Source organism: Arvicanthis niloticus, chromosome 16 (genome assembly GCF_011762505.2).
Source record: "Arvicanthis niloticus isolate mArvNil1 chromosome 16, mArvNil1.pat.X, whole genome shotgun sequence".
In the NCBI taxonomy this organism is placed as follows: domain Eukaryota; kingdom Metazoa; phylum Chordata; class Mammalia; order Rodentia; family Muridae; genus Arvicanthis; species Arvicanthis niloticus.
This window is the reverse complement of record NC_047673.1, coordinates 31973925-31990840: the sequence shown is the minus strand read 5'-3', so window position 1 is coordinate 31990840 and position 16916 is coordinate 31973925. Positions and strand designations below refer to the sequence as shown.

At 35.0% G+C, this 16916-nt stretch overlaps 1 protein-coding gene across 12 annotated transcripts in view; it reads right to left on the bottom strand.

Annotated features, from left to right (window-relative positions):
- Pcm1 (pericentriolar material 1) overlaps window positions 1-16916 on the bottom strand; it is a 93696-nt gene that overhangs the window by 23478 nt on the left and 53302 nt on the right. For 8 of the 12 annotated variants that reach the window (XM_034520757.2, XM_034520758.2, XM_034520760.2 and 5 more), the window contains 2 exons: window positions 15108-15466; window positions 2844-3008 (listed from right to left, as the gene is read on the bottom strand). In XM_034520757.2, coding sequence (XP_034376648.1) covers window positions 2844-3008; window positions 15108-15466 — 524 coding nt within the window. The remainder of the gene's footprint in view (window positions 1-2843; window positions 3009-15107; window positions 15467-16916) is intronic. The other 4 variants (XM_034520764.2, XM_034520766.2, XM_034520768.2 and 1 more) reach the window with 1 other exon arrangement.

Below are 16916 nucleotides of genomic sequence, written 5' to 3'. Positions count from 1 at the left end.
ACCGTCTGCTGCTCTGGCACCAGGCATTCAATGCACAGACACACACAGACAAAACACCCACACACATAAAAGTAAAAACCAAAACAAGTCAAGTATGGTAGCACTCAACTTTAATCCCATCACTCAGGAAGTAGAGGCAGGTGGATCTGTGTTCAAGACCAGACTGGTCTATGCAGAGAGCTCCAGAACAGCCAGGGCTCTACAGAGAGACAGACTCATAAAACTAAAACAAACAAACAAACAAAAATCAAGATACTATAAGAATTTTAAGTTCAATAAAGAAAAGTAACCAATATGGACACTAAGCAGATTGTTACCTCCTGACACTTCACATGTATTTCTGTTAAATTGTTAAGACTGCTGTAAAATTCTAGCATATGCTGTAGGGAAGGGTAGACATAGAATAAGCATAAAATGTTGTGAACACAGGGCTTATTATGAGTAAGTGAATGAGAAAAAAATACAATTTAAAAAAGATTATTTATCTACATGTTACTGCAAATAATAGTTTATGCTGTCTTTGGAAATATTCTCATTAGATGGTCAGGAAAGCTTGCTCAATGGTTAAGAGTAAGCACTGGCTGATGTTCCAGAGGATCTAGGTTTGATTCTCAACACTCACACAGTAGTTCACAAGCACCTACATATAACTATGATCCCAGGGGATCAGATACCCTCTTCTTGCCTCCTCAGGCACTAGTCATCCACTTGGTGAAGAAACATATATGCACAAAACATCCATAGAAATAGTTTCAAAATGGGAAGTGTTTTCATTAAAAAACTGCTATAAACTAAAGTTGTGATCAGTGATGACAATCATAGTGATGTACTATCTTTTTTTTTTTTTTTGAAGGTAGGTAGGGAGTATAAAAACACTGACACTCCTATAATTACTGTGGGAAAAGAGGAAAGCATAATCCAATAATAGCAATAAATGTTGCACTCTAATTACCATGTTATAGGCCAAGTCACAACAAGCATCAATAAATACGTAGAGAAACATTAGGGTCACAGTAAACGAAAAACATGCCTTTTAAAATATTGATGAACAGCATACTTACACCTACTATTTAATTTACCAAAAATTCAATAAATTATTTGAGACAGGTTTTTTCGTATGTACCCCTGATAGACAACCCAATATGTAGACCAGACTGGCTACCACTCACACAGATGTGCCTGTCTCTGCCCCAGTACTGGGATTAATAGCATGTGCCACTGTGCCATTTTTTATTTTTTTTTTAATGACAACAATAAGATCTGGAATACTAACTTTCAATGAACATACTACTACTCAATTTTTATTAAGCCATTCAATTCTGTGCCTTTCTTCAACTGCCACCTGACTCTTTGACAATAACACTATTAGGTAAAAATAGTGAAAGGAGATAAAATTTAAAAATTTTGCTGAGTACAGGACAATAGAATTATTATTTTTGCCAAAGGAATCTTGAACTTTAAGTTGAAAGGTGCTACAAACTCCTAGCAATATGAGAAAGCCATTTCAAAATGTGAAGCTTCTTTTCTGATTAACAAACTAACAACTATCTACTACATACAATTCAGAAAACATAGTTCATAAAAATCACTGCAAACATTGATACATTTTCTTCTATGCTTGTTTTCCTTTATATTTCTATTCATACATAGATGGAATTATACTGTTCAGCCAACACTAAACCTTCATATTTATCACTTCTCCATTAGGATACATTCCAAAGAATAGTTAAGGGCATTGTTTTCAAAGATTTTACAGAAAAGTACAATTTGTATTGCCAGCCTTTTTAAAAAGTGTTGAAAGAAAGCAGGTACCTTCCCTATAATTCCACAGCTGAAAAATAAAAATAAAATTAAGTAGCATTGTAAGGTTCAAATGACATGCATAAGAATTCTATAATCAACCTTCTGTATATAAAGTATGATACAAATAGATGATACCATATTCACAAGAGACAAATGAGACTGAATCTCTATTTACCAACTTTATGTTTTTGAGATGTACCTATTCTTTTTATAAATCATTAAATATTGGTGAATACTTAAAACAAAATGATGACAGTCATTGACTCCACTCAATAAACACTTATTGAGAGCATACCACCAATCACATATTATACTGACATTTAGTATAAAAATATAAAAAGTAGTTACTTGCCCCCAAAGGACTCAAAAGGCCAACACAAACATCTAAAATCACTTAATACTATATCCTGTGATTCGGATAATGGAAAAGCTTTGCACTGACACAAATGGAAATAAAAGAGGAAAGGGAAAGCTACTCAACCTTAGATTCAGATACAATTTTAAGATTATCAAATTATACTTTTATTTATGAGTGAAAGAAGAAAAAACAAAAGCAAAAAAATTAACAACTAGTAAGCTGAGAAATAACATGGCAGTCATGGGACTGCCACTGGAAAAAAATAGGTTCAAGGCAAAGGATTGTGAGATATGAATATACAAGTCAAGAAGGAACTAATTCCTTGCTAGCTGTACTTGTTAAAGTAATGTACATATACTTTATCACATGCCTGATGCAGCAAATGTTTTAAGAAGAGAAGAAATAAGATTTCATATCAAATCCTATTTAGGTAAAATTTTTAGAATTTCAATTAGGAATTCCATACTAATAACAATTATTTGTTTACAAAGAATTTTTTAATGTGTCAGAAACACTAAAGAGATCACAGCAACACAAACCATTTGTAGTTTACATTTCTCTATGATTAAAACCTTTTACATTATAGGAATCTGTGATAGTCTATTATTAAAACTTGCTTTAGTGTAGCTTTTCAAATTTAAGATGAATTCCCTGGATTAAAACAAACAAAAAAAGAACATACCTGAAGATATTTCTGCAGACCTACTATATTTTATTATTTTTTCCAGCTGTTCATGATTCTTTCTGCTGAATAATTTTGCTTGAACAGGCTCTTCAGTCTGGGCTGAATGTCTGTTCCTACTTTTGCAAGGTTCACATGTGCTAGACACACTGGCACTTTCATACCCTCGGGTAAAAAAAGTGACAGCTGTTATCAGTTGCAACTAACTTAATCTGAAAGGGAAACTCATTTCCAAAGTAAAATAGTACAAGTAACTCAATTTATAGTAGTATTATGGCCTAGCATAAACGGAATACAAAATACTGTCTTTGAATACCTTCAGAATAACCTTTAGAATGATTGAGTGACAATAATCAATTCTAACAGTTCATTTATCTTCTGATATTCTTTGCAACGCCTCAACCAAAAGTACAGTAAGGCAAATCTCATAAGATCTGAGTTCTCTACTAGACTCCAAGGTAACACATTTTCAAGGTTACAAAACAAAACACAAACAAAAACCCACACTACTATATTTTCTTTCTAAGGTTTTTTTGATTTCACATTCATTTTATTGTATGACACAACTCAATTTCTTTTATTCTATATGGACTGATGGTTAGGTCGATCCTCTTCCCACTGAGTTAAAATAAACACTGATATAGTAATTTCATTGTTTTAGTTTCTACTTCAAAGTATGTTTGTTTGTCTGTTTGTTTGTGACAGAGTTTCTCTGTATAACAGCTCTGGCTCTCCTGGAACTCACTTTGTAGACCAGGCTGGCCTTTAACTCACAAATATCTGCCTGTCTCTGCCTTCAAGTGCTGGGATTAAAGGCACGTGTCACCACACCACTGCCCTACCTACAAAGTCTTTTTTTTTTTTTTTTTTTTTAAATTTTGGTCACAGAAATTATGTTTTTTCATTTGGTAAGCAAACCCCACTTAGCTTCTTTTCTTGGCTACTCTTAGACATTTATCTTTCTATATATGCTGAGAGCCTTTTCTGTCAGTTTCAAAAACAACCCAAGGCAACACAAAACAGACTAAAATGAAATGCACTTAATCTGAAGTTAATCTTATACATTTTTATCTCAGAAGTAGCTTTGTTTTTATACTTAATCTTCTTTATATTATCATACACACACACACACACACACACACACACACACACACACAGAGGTTTTTATAGAACTACTATTTTTCTTGTTAGCAAAGTGTTTGGCCACTTCCTCAGCTACCATTTCAACAGTTTACCTTATTAAATTAACATTGGTAAAAATACTAATAGAAACAAATATTTCTCTTTAATAGTAGTTACTCCAATATTTCTGGTCCTAAGTTTCCAAATAAGCTAAATAGGCAGGTAACAGAAAAAGTCCCTCTTTATTTTTCCATTTTGACAAAAATGCCCGTGAAATGTTTCCATTCTATAGTGTGATAGACCTTGGCTAATGGCTTTATCATCCTTAACTGTTTTTAGTTTTGTTTTGCTTAATCTATTTTAATTTAATTAGGAATGACTTCAACTCTAACCTACCACTGTACATATCGCTTTTTCCTTTTAACATAGATTTTCTGGTAATATATCATGAGAATGTTTCTGAAGTTAACTGTACAGTCAATTGTCTAATATGCTTTTGATACATTAGCAGTTGCTAGGATTCTATTGATTTTTTTTTTTCTTTTTCCTACATGATCTTACCATAAAAATCCCATCTGTTCTTGAACACAATACTGGGGTACATGACCATAACTAGCTAGTGTACTACCTTATCTTTCTTATACAAATGTAACTCAGTCCTCCTTCTTCTGCCTCTTTACCTTTGAATATACACTGAGATTGGTTTGTATGTAAGAATTTGTAAGAATATTTACCTCACTGCTGAGCAGTGGTGGTGCATGCCTTTAATCCCAGCACTTGGGAGGCAATGTTGGCAGATCTCTAAGTTCAAGGCCAGTCTGGTCTACAGAATTCCAGAAATACACAGAGAAACCCTGTCTCAAAAAGCAACAACAAAAAGCGTGTAAGTGTAATGTATGTGTCTGTCTCTTATTGGTTCCTTGTGGCAGGATGTAGACTGCTACTCTGCAACCTAGATACTCATCAGATTCACAACAATCTTCTTGACTCAGCCTCTATAGTTTTGGAGCTGCAGGTGTGTAAGACCATGTAGCTAGTGTTCTATCTTACCTTTCTTAGACAAAGGTAACTCTATTACAAGTCACATCTGGTTTCCATGGTTTGCTTCAAACAGGTTAAGCCAGGTCACTTAGCTGAATATGGGATTCTTAAATTGCAGTCCCAGCCCACTGTAACCTGTACCTCTTTTTGTTTGCTTGTTTTGTTTTTAATAAATTGGACACAGATCTAGATGCCTTTAAGTGAATTATGTCCTCCTTGGACTCCCAAATGCCAGTAATAGGTATCTGCATTTATATTTGGGTTATGTATCCATCTTTCTTCTATAGAATGTAAGACTGCTTGATGCCAGTTAGGGGTTTTGTTTTGTATAAAACTTATTCTTTTTCTCTGTAAACAGAGCCATTTTTTTTTTTTTTTTAGCTTATCTTTGATAGTCAGGAATTTGGACAACCTGTACATGCAGTTTCCCCATTCCCTTCATGGATGGACAGAAGTTGGCTTTACCTAACTGTACTACTACTCCCAAATCCTTTGTCATCTTTATTATGTATTTAAATATTGCTTCTTGCTTTTTATTTTACAACTCATAACACATTAGAGCTCCAAGATTTCTCTTAAGCCTCTAAAATAAGCCCCCCCAATAACTTTAATCACCTACTACTTTATGGTCTATATATACAAAAGTCTCTGATTTTCAAAATTGGCAATTTGGGAGTTAATGGTATCTATCTACCCTCTTTAACAAACAATATTAAGATTACCAAAACCATTTCTCTATTTTTAAAGAATTTATATATTATAATTCAATCTGCTTACATGCCCTTATTTTGTTGAACTATGTATTTCCTTCAAAAAATTCTTTTGCTAAATTTTGCTTGCTCTGGTAGTGTCCATCTAGTTTTCTCTGGTGAAGCATCTCAGCTGCAAAAGCTAATACTTATTTATGTGCAAGGGTAGGAAGAATAGCCACATCATTGTTCACTAGTATCTCTGACAATTAGTATCTCCAAGAGACACAAAATTGATAATAACCGGAATAAGGGCAAAGATAGAAAGGTCGCACCTCTTTCACTATAGCTTGCCTTAAGAACACCACAGTCATTCTACATAAGTAAGAAAAGAATCTTTGCTACTTATGCTCCCCAGATTGAAGCAGCTGCTCTGATGGTATCAAGTAAACTCCCATATTATTGCACTGTCTCTGTGATATCTTATGAGGATTCAAACTTCCTTCTATTTCTAAGAACATAATTTAACTTAATATTTCATTACCTCAATTTAAATTTCTGAGTTCTTTTCAGGTTTTTCAGACTAAAGCCTAGTCACAATTACCCATTCTGCAAAAAGTTACTGGGAATAGTTTTCTCAATGGCTGGCTAGTTTACTACTGTATGTACATAAAATAGGTCCATAAATAAAGGGAATTCTACCAAAAATATTGTGGAAAATGATATGAGTACCACACATATGGTTGTTTAACAACCCACATTGATGTAATGGGGGAAAAAGTATATTAACCTAACAAGATGATTTACATAAATGGAATTAAACTTCTGACTTTATTACCAAATTACATGAAAAGTATTAAATGAATCCTAATTGAAATTAAATATAGCTTATGGATATATGCAAAATTCTCTTTATGAACTTTACAAAGGCCTACATGATATCAACTTGCCAAAAAAAACCTGAAATTAAGAGAGAAACATCCTAAAATTCAGATGCTATAAAGAGGAATATGCTGGTTGGGTTTTATCCACTTGATACAAACCTAGACATATCTGTAAATAGGGAATCTTAATTGGGAAACTAGATCCATAAGATTGCCTATAGGAAAATCTGGGAGGCACCATTTTGTTAATGATTGATGTAGAAGGACCCAGTCCAGTGTGGATGATGCCAACACTGGGCAGATGATCTTGAATATAATAAGAAAGCAAGTTGAGCAAGCTAGTAAGCAGCATTCCTCCATGGATTCTGTATCAGTTCCTGCCCTGACTTCTTTTGGTGAAGTAGAACTTTAAGCTGAAATAAACCTTCCCTTTTGGTCATAGTATTCTACCACAACAACAGAAAACGTAGCTAAGACAGAGAGAAATAATTGTCTACTACAACTAGATAAGATTTCCTTTACTAAAGACACTATATATTCTGGATCCAGGGCATAGCAAAATTAAGCTGGAACTGACCTGGAAACTTACTCTCTTCTGGCTAACTTTTATAGTGCTGAAGGGTGCTATGTAGGCCAGTTGAGAGACTCTATCAATCATCCATCAATAGTCCCACCTAGTGGTGGCCCCTGCATCCTACAATAGCTATTTGTCAGGTCACTGGTAAAACAGTGGCATGAACATTATGTGGTAACTGACTTCTTATTGGACTTGAGGCCTACACTGCAGGGGGGAATTATTGCCTGGTACCAAAAACTTATTTTAAAAAGTCCATGACTAGAGAGATCAAAAGCCCTACATGAGAACCTACTACCACTGTTTTGCTAAAAGAACATGTTTTCAAGTCAAGTCATCTTCTAAATATTATGCTTATTGCCATAGATTTATGCTGCTCAACTGTAATCAGTTAAGCTTCTTTTTGCAGTGGGCATAGGTTAATACAGAGACTCATGGTTGGTTAAAGTTCTATGAAAGTAACTGTTAAGTGTTCAACTCTAAATGGGACATCTTTGTCATTCTCACAAACAAGATCTAGGAAATATTGTAGAAGAGGAGGCAGAAAGACTATATATAGGAGGCAGAAACTAGGAAGGACTGCTGTGGAATGCTGTCTTTTGGACACGACAACTATACTTATTAACTCATAGAGCCATTATTACCTGCAATTATTGTGCACAAGCCAGTCAACCATATAGCATGGATAAGACAGGGACCATGTAAACATAGTCAGTACTAATTTATTCACTGGTTTGAATGAGATATTCCCATAATCTCAGACACTTGATACTTGATCCCCAGCTGATGGCACTGTTTGGATGTGAGCTTAGGAACTGTGGCACTGATGGAGGAGGTATGTCACTGACGGCAGGCTCTTGAGAGCTAAAAGATTCACACCATTTTGATTTCATGCTGTTTCCTACTTGTAGGTCAAGACATAAAATAAACCTTTAGCTTCTTTCTCAAGCTGACATGCCTGCTGCTTTCCCATCACAATGGATTCTCATCCCTCTGGAACATAAGCCAAATAAATCCTTTCTTCTGTAAGTTGCCTTTGTCATGGTATTTTAGCACAGCAACAGAAAAGTGACTACTACAATAAGTTATTTTTTTAAAAAAGAAGACATCAAGAAAAATGAAGGATGGGTTAGGGAAAGAGTAGAAGAGAAGAGTCTAAGACTGAGTAATGTTCTTTAAAAGAGTTGGGAATGAAGGTGGTTTAGTAGTTAAGAACATTTGTTGTTCTTGACTCACAGCCCATCTATAACTCCCAATTCCAGGGGATCCAATGCCCTCCAAGGGCACCAGCCATGTGGTACACATACAAACATACAGGAAAAATTTAAATAAAATAACCTAGAAATGTTTTCAAAGATGGACAGACCAAAGAAGTGTCTCTGCCTAGAGACACTAGAATTTGATTCTAGAACACATAAATGTGGACGAAAACAACAAACTACATGGGGTTTTCCCCTAGTCTACACACATGTGCCATGGTATATCTAACTGGGGACTTTCAACCAACACACACACACACACACACACCAGAAAGAGAATAATGATGATAATAATAATATATATAATATAGTAATAAAAATTATTTTTAAATATTTACAAAGAGGGAGGCAAAAACATGAATCAAGGAAAATATCAAGGTCAAGGGCTAAATTTCTTTTGAATTTTTTTATTATAGTGGCAAACATTTTTATCTGATGAGCTATCTTTCCAATCCAAAGTCTGGATTTCTAAGTTATGATACTAATGTGTGACCTCTAGGGCATTTTGGGGATGTTTTTGGTTTTTGTTTTGTTATTGACAGTGTCTCACAATGTGCCCAAGTTAGCCTCAAACTTGCAACTATCCAGACTCAGCCTCTCAAATAACTTTAATTATAGATGTGAGCTAACAGGCCAAGTTTTTTCCAATAATAAGGATTAATGCTTCATATTATCACTGGTTAAGTGAGACAGTACTGTAAAAGCATGAGGCTCTAATCTCTAATTTCTGTCCACAACTCCCCCATATGTTTGGTTCTGATTTATTCTTCACGACTGAATTAGCTACAAGAAATAATACTTCTACTTATGCCTTCACTAATGAAAACGACATTAGCCATGGCATTCTAAAGGCCCTGCATGATTCCAAACAGCCACTGAAGGAAGAGCTGACTTACTGTCTATCAGCTTCCTAGTACACAAGAGTTGCTATGTGGCCACTTCTCACTTACTCTCTTCTCTCTCTGAGAGGCTGTCAAAAAAAAAAAAAAAAAAAAAAAAAAAAAAAAAAAAAAAAAAAGCTTACTCCCTCTCAGCTCCTAACTAAATATGAGAACTTTGTCTTTCTGCTAAATATGAGAACTTTGTCTCACTTCTGCATGACACCAGTAGACTATAAAATGGCTAAAGATGCAAGTGTCTCCTGGTTCCTTTGGTTTCAGTGTTGCTCTTGGTACAATGCACAGATTCAGGTGGGCTATAAAAGTTTGTATAGTTCTAATAAGCTTACAGATGTCAATGCTCTTTATCAATGGTTTACATTCTACATAGCAGGAATGTAGATGACCAATTTTATTCTGCCATATATTAATCAAATTTAGTGCTATAGTTTGATTCTGCTGTGAAATAGGACCTTAACAATAGCAGTGAATGTCAGCTGAACAAATGTGAATTATTTGGACTGATATAATAACAATCTTTGCCCCAAAGAAAAAAAGCTAACCATCTATATGTCATTAACAGAATAGCCATAATTAGTAATACAAATGATAACAAACATTATCATTTTTTGTTAATTTTTTGTTAATGTTTGTTATCATTTGCAAGTGAGAAGTGGCCACATAGCAACTGATATGCAAACATTAGTTGCAGATGCTGTTGAGGGAAATTCTTCTATACTGTTGGTGAACATATCAACTAGTACAGTTACAATGGAAATAATTTAAGAGGTTTCTCAAAAAAGCTAAAAATAGCCTTATGACTCAATATATGGCTCTTAGGCATATACTCAACAGACTATATCCTATTACAGAGACACTTGCATTTCAATGTTCATTGCCATTCTTGCCACAACAGCTAGAAAATGGATTCAATCTGTGTATTCATCAATACATAAATGGATGAGAAAACTGTAGTATGCAAACATATTGTAATATTACTCAGAAGTAAAAAAAATGTTATCATGACTATAGGTTAACTATAAGAAATCAGAAAAACAACTAGCAGTAACTCTAGTAGAGAAAAATAAATACCAGATGTTCTCTCTTATATGTAAATTCTAGCTTCAAATCATTTGTTTCATGTGTTTAAGGAACAAGGGGGCATTTTTCAGTTGGGGCTGGGAAGGGTTGGTGCTGAGAGTAGAAAGGCTTAAGGTATGGGGGGCAAAAGTATAGGTAAAACCAAGGGGTTGTGAGAAAGGCTAATCCAAAGGAAGGTGGTATGGAAAACCCTATAGAAGCCTACTATCTCAAGATCCATTTACAAAATGTAACTGGACAGTAGAATACATGCGCTATGAAATAAGAGAGGAGCATATGAGAAAGAAGGGAGTATAAAGGACTAGGCAAGAATAGAGGCGAGAGACTAGAAGAGGGATATATATAGAGTGTGAATTAGCCAAAAATGAAAGAAACCACGTTAGTAAGCTACTTTTAAAATCAAATAGAGATGTTTGCATGGTGGACAATGTAGCTCCCAGAGGACATGAATTATTATATAAAAATTGCAATGCAAGTCATAAGACACCGCCCTACAAGTCATTGGTCAGGGAGATTCCAAAGGTATAAAAAACACCACAGGTTACTGTTATTACCTTTGGTTACCCACAGTGATGGTTAGTTTTATATCAATTTGATACAAGGTAATATCATCTGTGAAGAAGGACTCTCAATTGGCCTATAGGCAAGTCTCTTAGGCATTTTCTTGATTAATAACTGATATAGAAGGGATCAGGCCATTGTGGGTGGGGCCATTCCTAGCCCAGTAGTTCTGGGTGCTATAAGGAAGCAGGCTGAGCAAGCCATGAGGAGCAAGATAGTAAGCAGAAAGTCCTCTATGGCCTCTGCTTTGCTTTCTGATTCCAGGTTCCTGCCCTAACTTTCCTTCATGATGGATTGCAACTGTAAGATGAAATAAAACCTTCTCTCCCAAAGTAGCTATTGGTCATGACATTTTATCACAGAGAAAGAAACCTAAGACACCCACCATAACTCCATGGCTGTAGTATGTAAAAATATCAATCTCAAACCAACAGGGGAAACTTCCTTTCTATTGGCTAGCTTTCATAATGCCAGATGGAGCTACGAAGGCTGCTGAGAGGAAAAAAAGGCATCAGTGACCTTACCCAGTGATGGATTCTGCATTCCACAATATAGACCTTCTGGCAAATGTGCCCTCTCATGCAATACTGATGAGATTTGATCCCTGCTCCAGAGGAGGAAGTTTCATCCCAAGGCTAGGGAGGTCTTAGGCCCTAGGACTGAACCTGCTAGTATTATTTTGATCAGAAAGGCTTCTTTTTCCAGTGTACAGCAATCAATGCAAAGATGTAAAATTAGTCAAAATGCTGAGAAGAAATTGAGTGCTCAGTCCTAAGTAGGATCTCTTTATTAACAGTACCCCACCAAGCCCCAAGTTACAGGTATATCTCAGAACAGACAGTAACAAGAATCTAAGAGCCAGAGAATGGAGAAAACTGCAGAGAAATGCTGTCTTCTAGATGTGAACCATCACTGAACTCAAACCCACAGCAGCCATGGTTACCTGCACAAGATCAATCGAGCCAAACTTCTGACACAGATACATGGGGAGGTTTCCCCGGGAGAGAGAGAATCAGTCTCTTTTGAGGATGTTTCCACTGGCAACATGTCCTATGCTACCCTGGCAACATTCCTGTGCTCCAGTGGATGACCCCCACATCCATGCACATAAGTGAGTTACCAAAAAGGACAGTCTTTTCTCTCACTGGCAATCTGAAGCTAGGTCATCAGCAGCTCACACAAGTTCAGGTCAAACACATGAGTTTGGGAAGGTTTCTTGCTTTTCTAAGCCTACTCACACCATTACATTTTGATCCAGAAGTATGAATTGAACAAGTTTCGGTAGTGTTTCTCCATCAGTGTACAAAGGACCATTTACCAATGAATGAGATCATTCAACTCTTTGTACATTAAATTTTTTTTCAAAAAATAAAAGAGAAATACGATAGGGAATAGGTAGGCAGCTAGAAGGATATGGGGTTGGGCATAATATTTCACTGAATAGAACATAAAATTCTCAGAAATAAAGAAAAATTATAATTAAAAAATAAGGTATTTCACAATAAGAAGGATTTTTTTTCCAAACCTACTAAACCAGGATCATTTGTTTGTGTAATAAAAAGGGTCTTGGTAGGTAGCCCAATCTGACCTTGAACTCTAATCTTCCTTCCTCGGTATCCTGATGAATCAGCATCTATACTTAGAATGGTATTCCCAGGGAGCCCCATATAAAACATTAAAACAGTTTAAGGAATACTGCTCGCAGCACATAAAATTATCCAGCTACACAAAAGAATGTTTAGAGTGTTACAATAAAAATTGCTCACGTTTCTTCAGTTATGTATCTGTGGGGACAAAGCACCAGGAAATCAAAAATTATGTGATTATTCATAGGGTCTGTCTCAAAAATGAACCATTTTCTACTTGAATACTTATTTGGTTTTAACAATTTAAACATGTGATCTTCATTTAGAGTTTAACTAATAAAACTGCTTTAAATCTAGTACTTCAGCAAAGTCTTAAGAAAATTATAGAAGAACCTGTGTTTTAAAAGCAGGCCTACACCAGCAATGCAATAAAGAGAACTTTAATATGATACTCAATAAAATCCAAAGAAACACTAGTTTATCCATATATAAGTAAATCTGTTTTTAAAGTGGTTTCATCTATGGTAATAAAAAAAACAATGTATTATAAATTAGAAGCCCATTAAATGAATCAAGAAATCAAGGAAGTCAAATTAAAATTCAATGCAATGCCCTGGTATAACACTGAAAGACAAAAATTAGTAACATTTGAGCATCTGAGCAATTTTTCAGTAACATATAATTTGAAGAACTGTTGAGCTGAGTTTGGCAGTTGGTAGCTGCTGGGAGAGAATCATTCTTTTTTGAAAGAGTTCCCACTAGTAGCATTTCTTATGATCCAGTGGATAGCCCCATACCCATACACATAGTAACTTCACTAACTGGATTTAGTAAGTTATGAAAAAAAAAAAAAAAAAAAAAAAAGAAGAAGAAAAGAAAAGAAAGAATGAAGAAAGGATGGAAGAAAAAGATAAAAGGACATGGCATTGGAAGGTGAATATGCTGGTAGATATGTGTGAGTATATATATTCACACACACACACATATATATGCACAACACATATATATATACTTCATACACATGAAACAAGAGGAAGTTTAAAAAACACAACAAAGAATACGAGCAATGTTTTAAGATATCTACATTAAATGATACTTAAGAATTTAAAAGAAAGTAATCCTCTTCCAACAAATCCAAAAGAAAATAGCTACACAAACATAATTCTACCTTTAATAACAAAAATAACAGGAAGCAACAATCACTTTTACTTAATATCTCTTAACATCAATGGACTCAGTTCCCCAATAAAAACACATAGACTAACAGACTGGATACACAAACAGGACTCAGAATTTTGCTGCATACAGGAAACCCACCTCAGTGACAAAGACAAACTCTACCTTAGAGTAAAAGGCTGGAAAACAACTTTTCAAGCAAATAGTCCTAAGAAACAAGCTGGAATAGCCATTCAAAAATCTCCAGCCCGAGAACTCAAAGGGAGGGACTCATGGCTCCACCTGTATAGGTAGTTGAGGGTGGCCTTACCTGGCATCAGTAGAAGTGGATGGCCTTGGTGCCTAAAAGTTTGGATTCCCTAGTGTTGGGGAATTAGAGAGCAGGGAGGCGGGAATGGGAGGATGGTGGGAGCACATCCTCATAGTAATAAGAGGAGAGGAAATGGGGTGAGGGGTTTTGGGGGGGGAATGGGAGAGGAGAGGTAAATAAATAAAATAAAATATCCAATTAAAAAAAAAAACAGATAATGGGTCTGGCAATTGTAGTTGAGCAGTTGAGACTTTTTCTCAACAATTTATTACGAGAATTTCGTATACTCCTCAAGGACAAGATATTGTGGAAGAGGCCCATGGAATTTTAAAATGATTGGTGAGACATACTGTTGCTGAGACAAAGAATGATGCTGACCTGTGAGCTTGCTGAGTGCCCTGACAAGGGTGAGTGGGAAGCTGTATTAGACATAAGTTCCTGACCCACCTTTACTTGACTATATCCCAGATGGGACAAGCAGCCTTGGCTCAAGTTTTTAGACCTTGTGAGATAGAGAATTGAAAAGAAAAACTATGTCTCTTGTATTCTTCTTAAAGGTGCCCAGCTATTAGGACTATGAACAACTTGGGGGATTTTGTATTTTCAAGAAACTATGGCAAAAGTATGAAAATGTGTATTAATTAAAACTGTAGGTTTTTTTTTTTTTTTCTGTCAGTGTATTAGGAATGGAAGACTTAAGAAGTTAGGAAACATGAAGACAGGGACCTAGGAAACCATTCCCTTAGTGACACGAGTGTGCTATTATTTTGTCATTTTTCTAATAAATCTGTGTATTATGCTGTTTAGAATATATTTACCTATGACACTAGCTATGTTTGTAATTTTCCATGTTATATATGTAATTGTGCAATTACTGTGTAGTGTGTTGTATGTTATATGTACATATACATAAAAATTTAAATAATAATAATAAAAGAATTTTAAAACTATAAAGACAACTAAAAATGACTGAAGTAGGTTTCAACAATGCTTGTACATCTAGTTGTACAAAAATGCCAGTATATCTAAGAAGACCAAGAGTTATATTTATACTATACATGTTCAACAAATTTCAAAACTTACCAACATTTTTAACTCTACTTTTCAGCTGAGTAGAATTCCTCTTCTTACTCTTTGATTTGGGAGTTTTGTCTTTAGAAGCCAGGCTGGCCTGTGCAGATGCTTTTCTTGTTTTAAATGTTTTAGTTACTGTTGTTGGATCTATGGGATCAGGCATACTGCTAAAGCTTTCCAATGATTCTTCATCAAACTGACGTCTTCTCCTGCTTGTATCTGGTTGATTTTTGCGGTTACTACTTGTAGCTTTCTCTACAGACACTGCAAATCCAGTCTTGAAAAATGGTTTTTCTACTCCTCCTTCTTGATCATATAACCATGGTATCTTAGTGTTTTCAGCTTCCTCTTCAGGTTGTTTCTGATTCCTTACCAATAAGAAAAAGTTTTACACATCACAATTTTGATTTATTTATATTTGTTGCAATCTCCATAGATGGAATAAATTTCAGTTCAACAGGCTAGGAAAACATATTCACAAAAACATGCAACCTTTTATCATAGAGCCCAGCAAGTGTTTTACAAAGAATATTTTTGGGAGATATTGACTTAAAAATTTTAACTCAAAATAAGAGTCAGTAATCTCCAATTTAAAGGACAATTTCAGCCGCAATTTGGTCTATATGACCTATGAACTAGAAGTTCTTTTATTTGTTTCTATTCTTATATTATTTTTTTAATCAGAAAATTATTACACATGGGAATGTTATACATGAAATTAATGAATTTTAGTTATTTCGGTTTTGGTTTCCCAGGACAAAGTTTCCCTATGTAACAACCCTGGCTATCTTGGCTTTGTAAACCAGGCTGGCCTCAAACTCAGAGATCCACTTGCCTCCTCCTAAGTGCTGAGATTAAAGGCATTATGCCAATATGCCCAGGGAAATTCACACTTAAATTCCTATAAATAAAATAGCCACTCTCATCTTTATAGATTGTCTTTGCTTGGCAGTTTATTTGTTTATTTTAATAAAGACTGTATCGATGAATGACTATGACAGAGTACAGTCTGCATTACTTAATACTTCCTTGCTAGCACTTTACAGTAAGCCTTAGGATCTTTATTAAAGACTACTAGGTTTTAACTCTCTTACTATCTTTAGTCACTTAACCCAGGTTATCTAAAGTAGTTCTGACTTAGTAAGATAACAATATCTAATTTGAAATATTTCAAGTAGCTAAAACAAGATATGTAGTTTCATTCTAACCATGACATTCTTAATGAAAAAATATCAGTTGTTTCTTCTACGAAAGGTATAAAAACATTGATAATAAAGCAGAAAATCACAACAGGAAGCCCAGTTCACTGAAGCTTTGAATAAATATTCATTGCTTGTGATTCAATCTCCTTTTCTAAATGGCAACTATACACTAAGCACTGTGTAAAGCTCTGATGAAAGAACACTTTCATAACAAAATGGAAATTTGGTAGAAAAAAGAAAGGTTAGGCTAACTAATAAAAAGTTAACAGTGTCAAGGGGATGAAGTAATTCCTAGAGGTAACTATAACAGGAATTCTAAGATTTATATGTTATCAAGTACCCCTCCAAAGTCATGATTTTACAACAGTGCCCAATCATATCACTAGGTGGAGGCATAGCGTGCACTGTGTATCTCTAAAGGTCTGAGGTTGGAAAAAGAATCACAGAGATACTTCTAACAGAATACTGGGTCCAACTGATATCTATGCTTTTTCATTCTTCTGGGTTGGTGTTTTACTTTTAAGTTAATAAAAATGAGGCTATAGAGTATTCTTGTAGCTGCCTTGCCTACTGCCTCTTACAGTATCTCAATGTGCCCATTTCTCCAGAACAAACA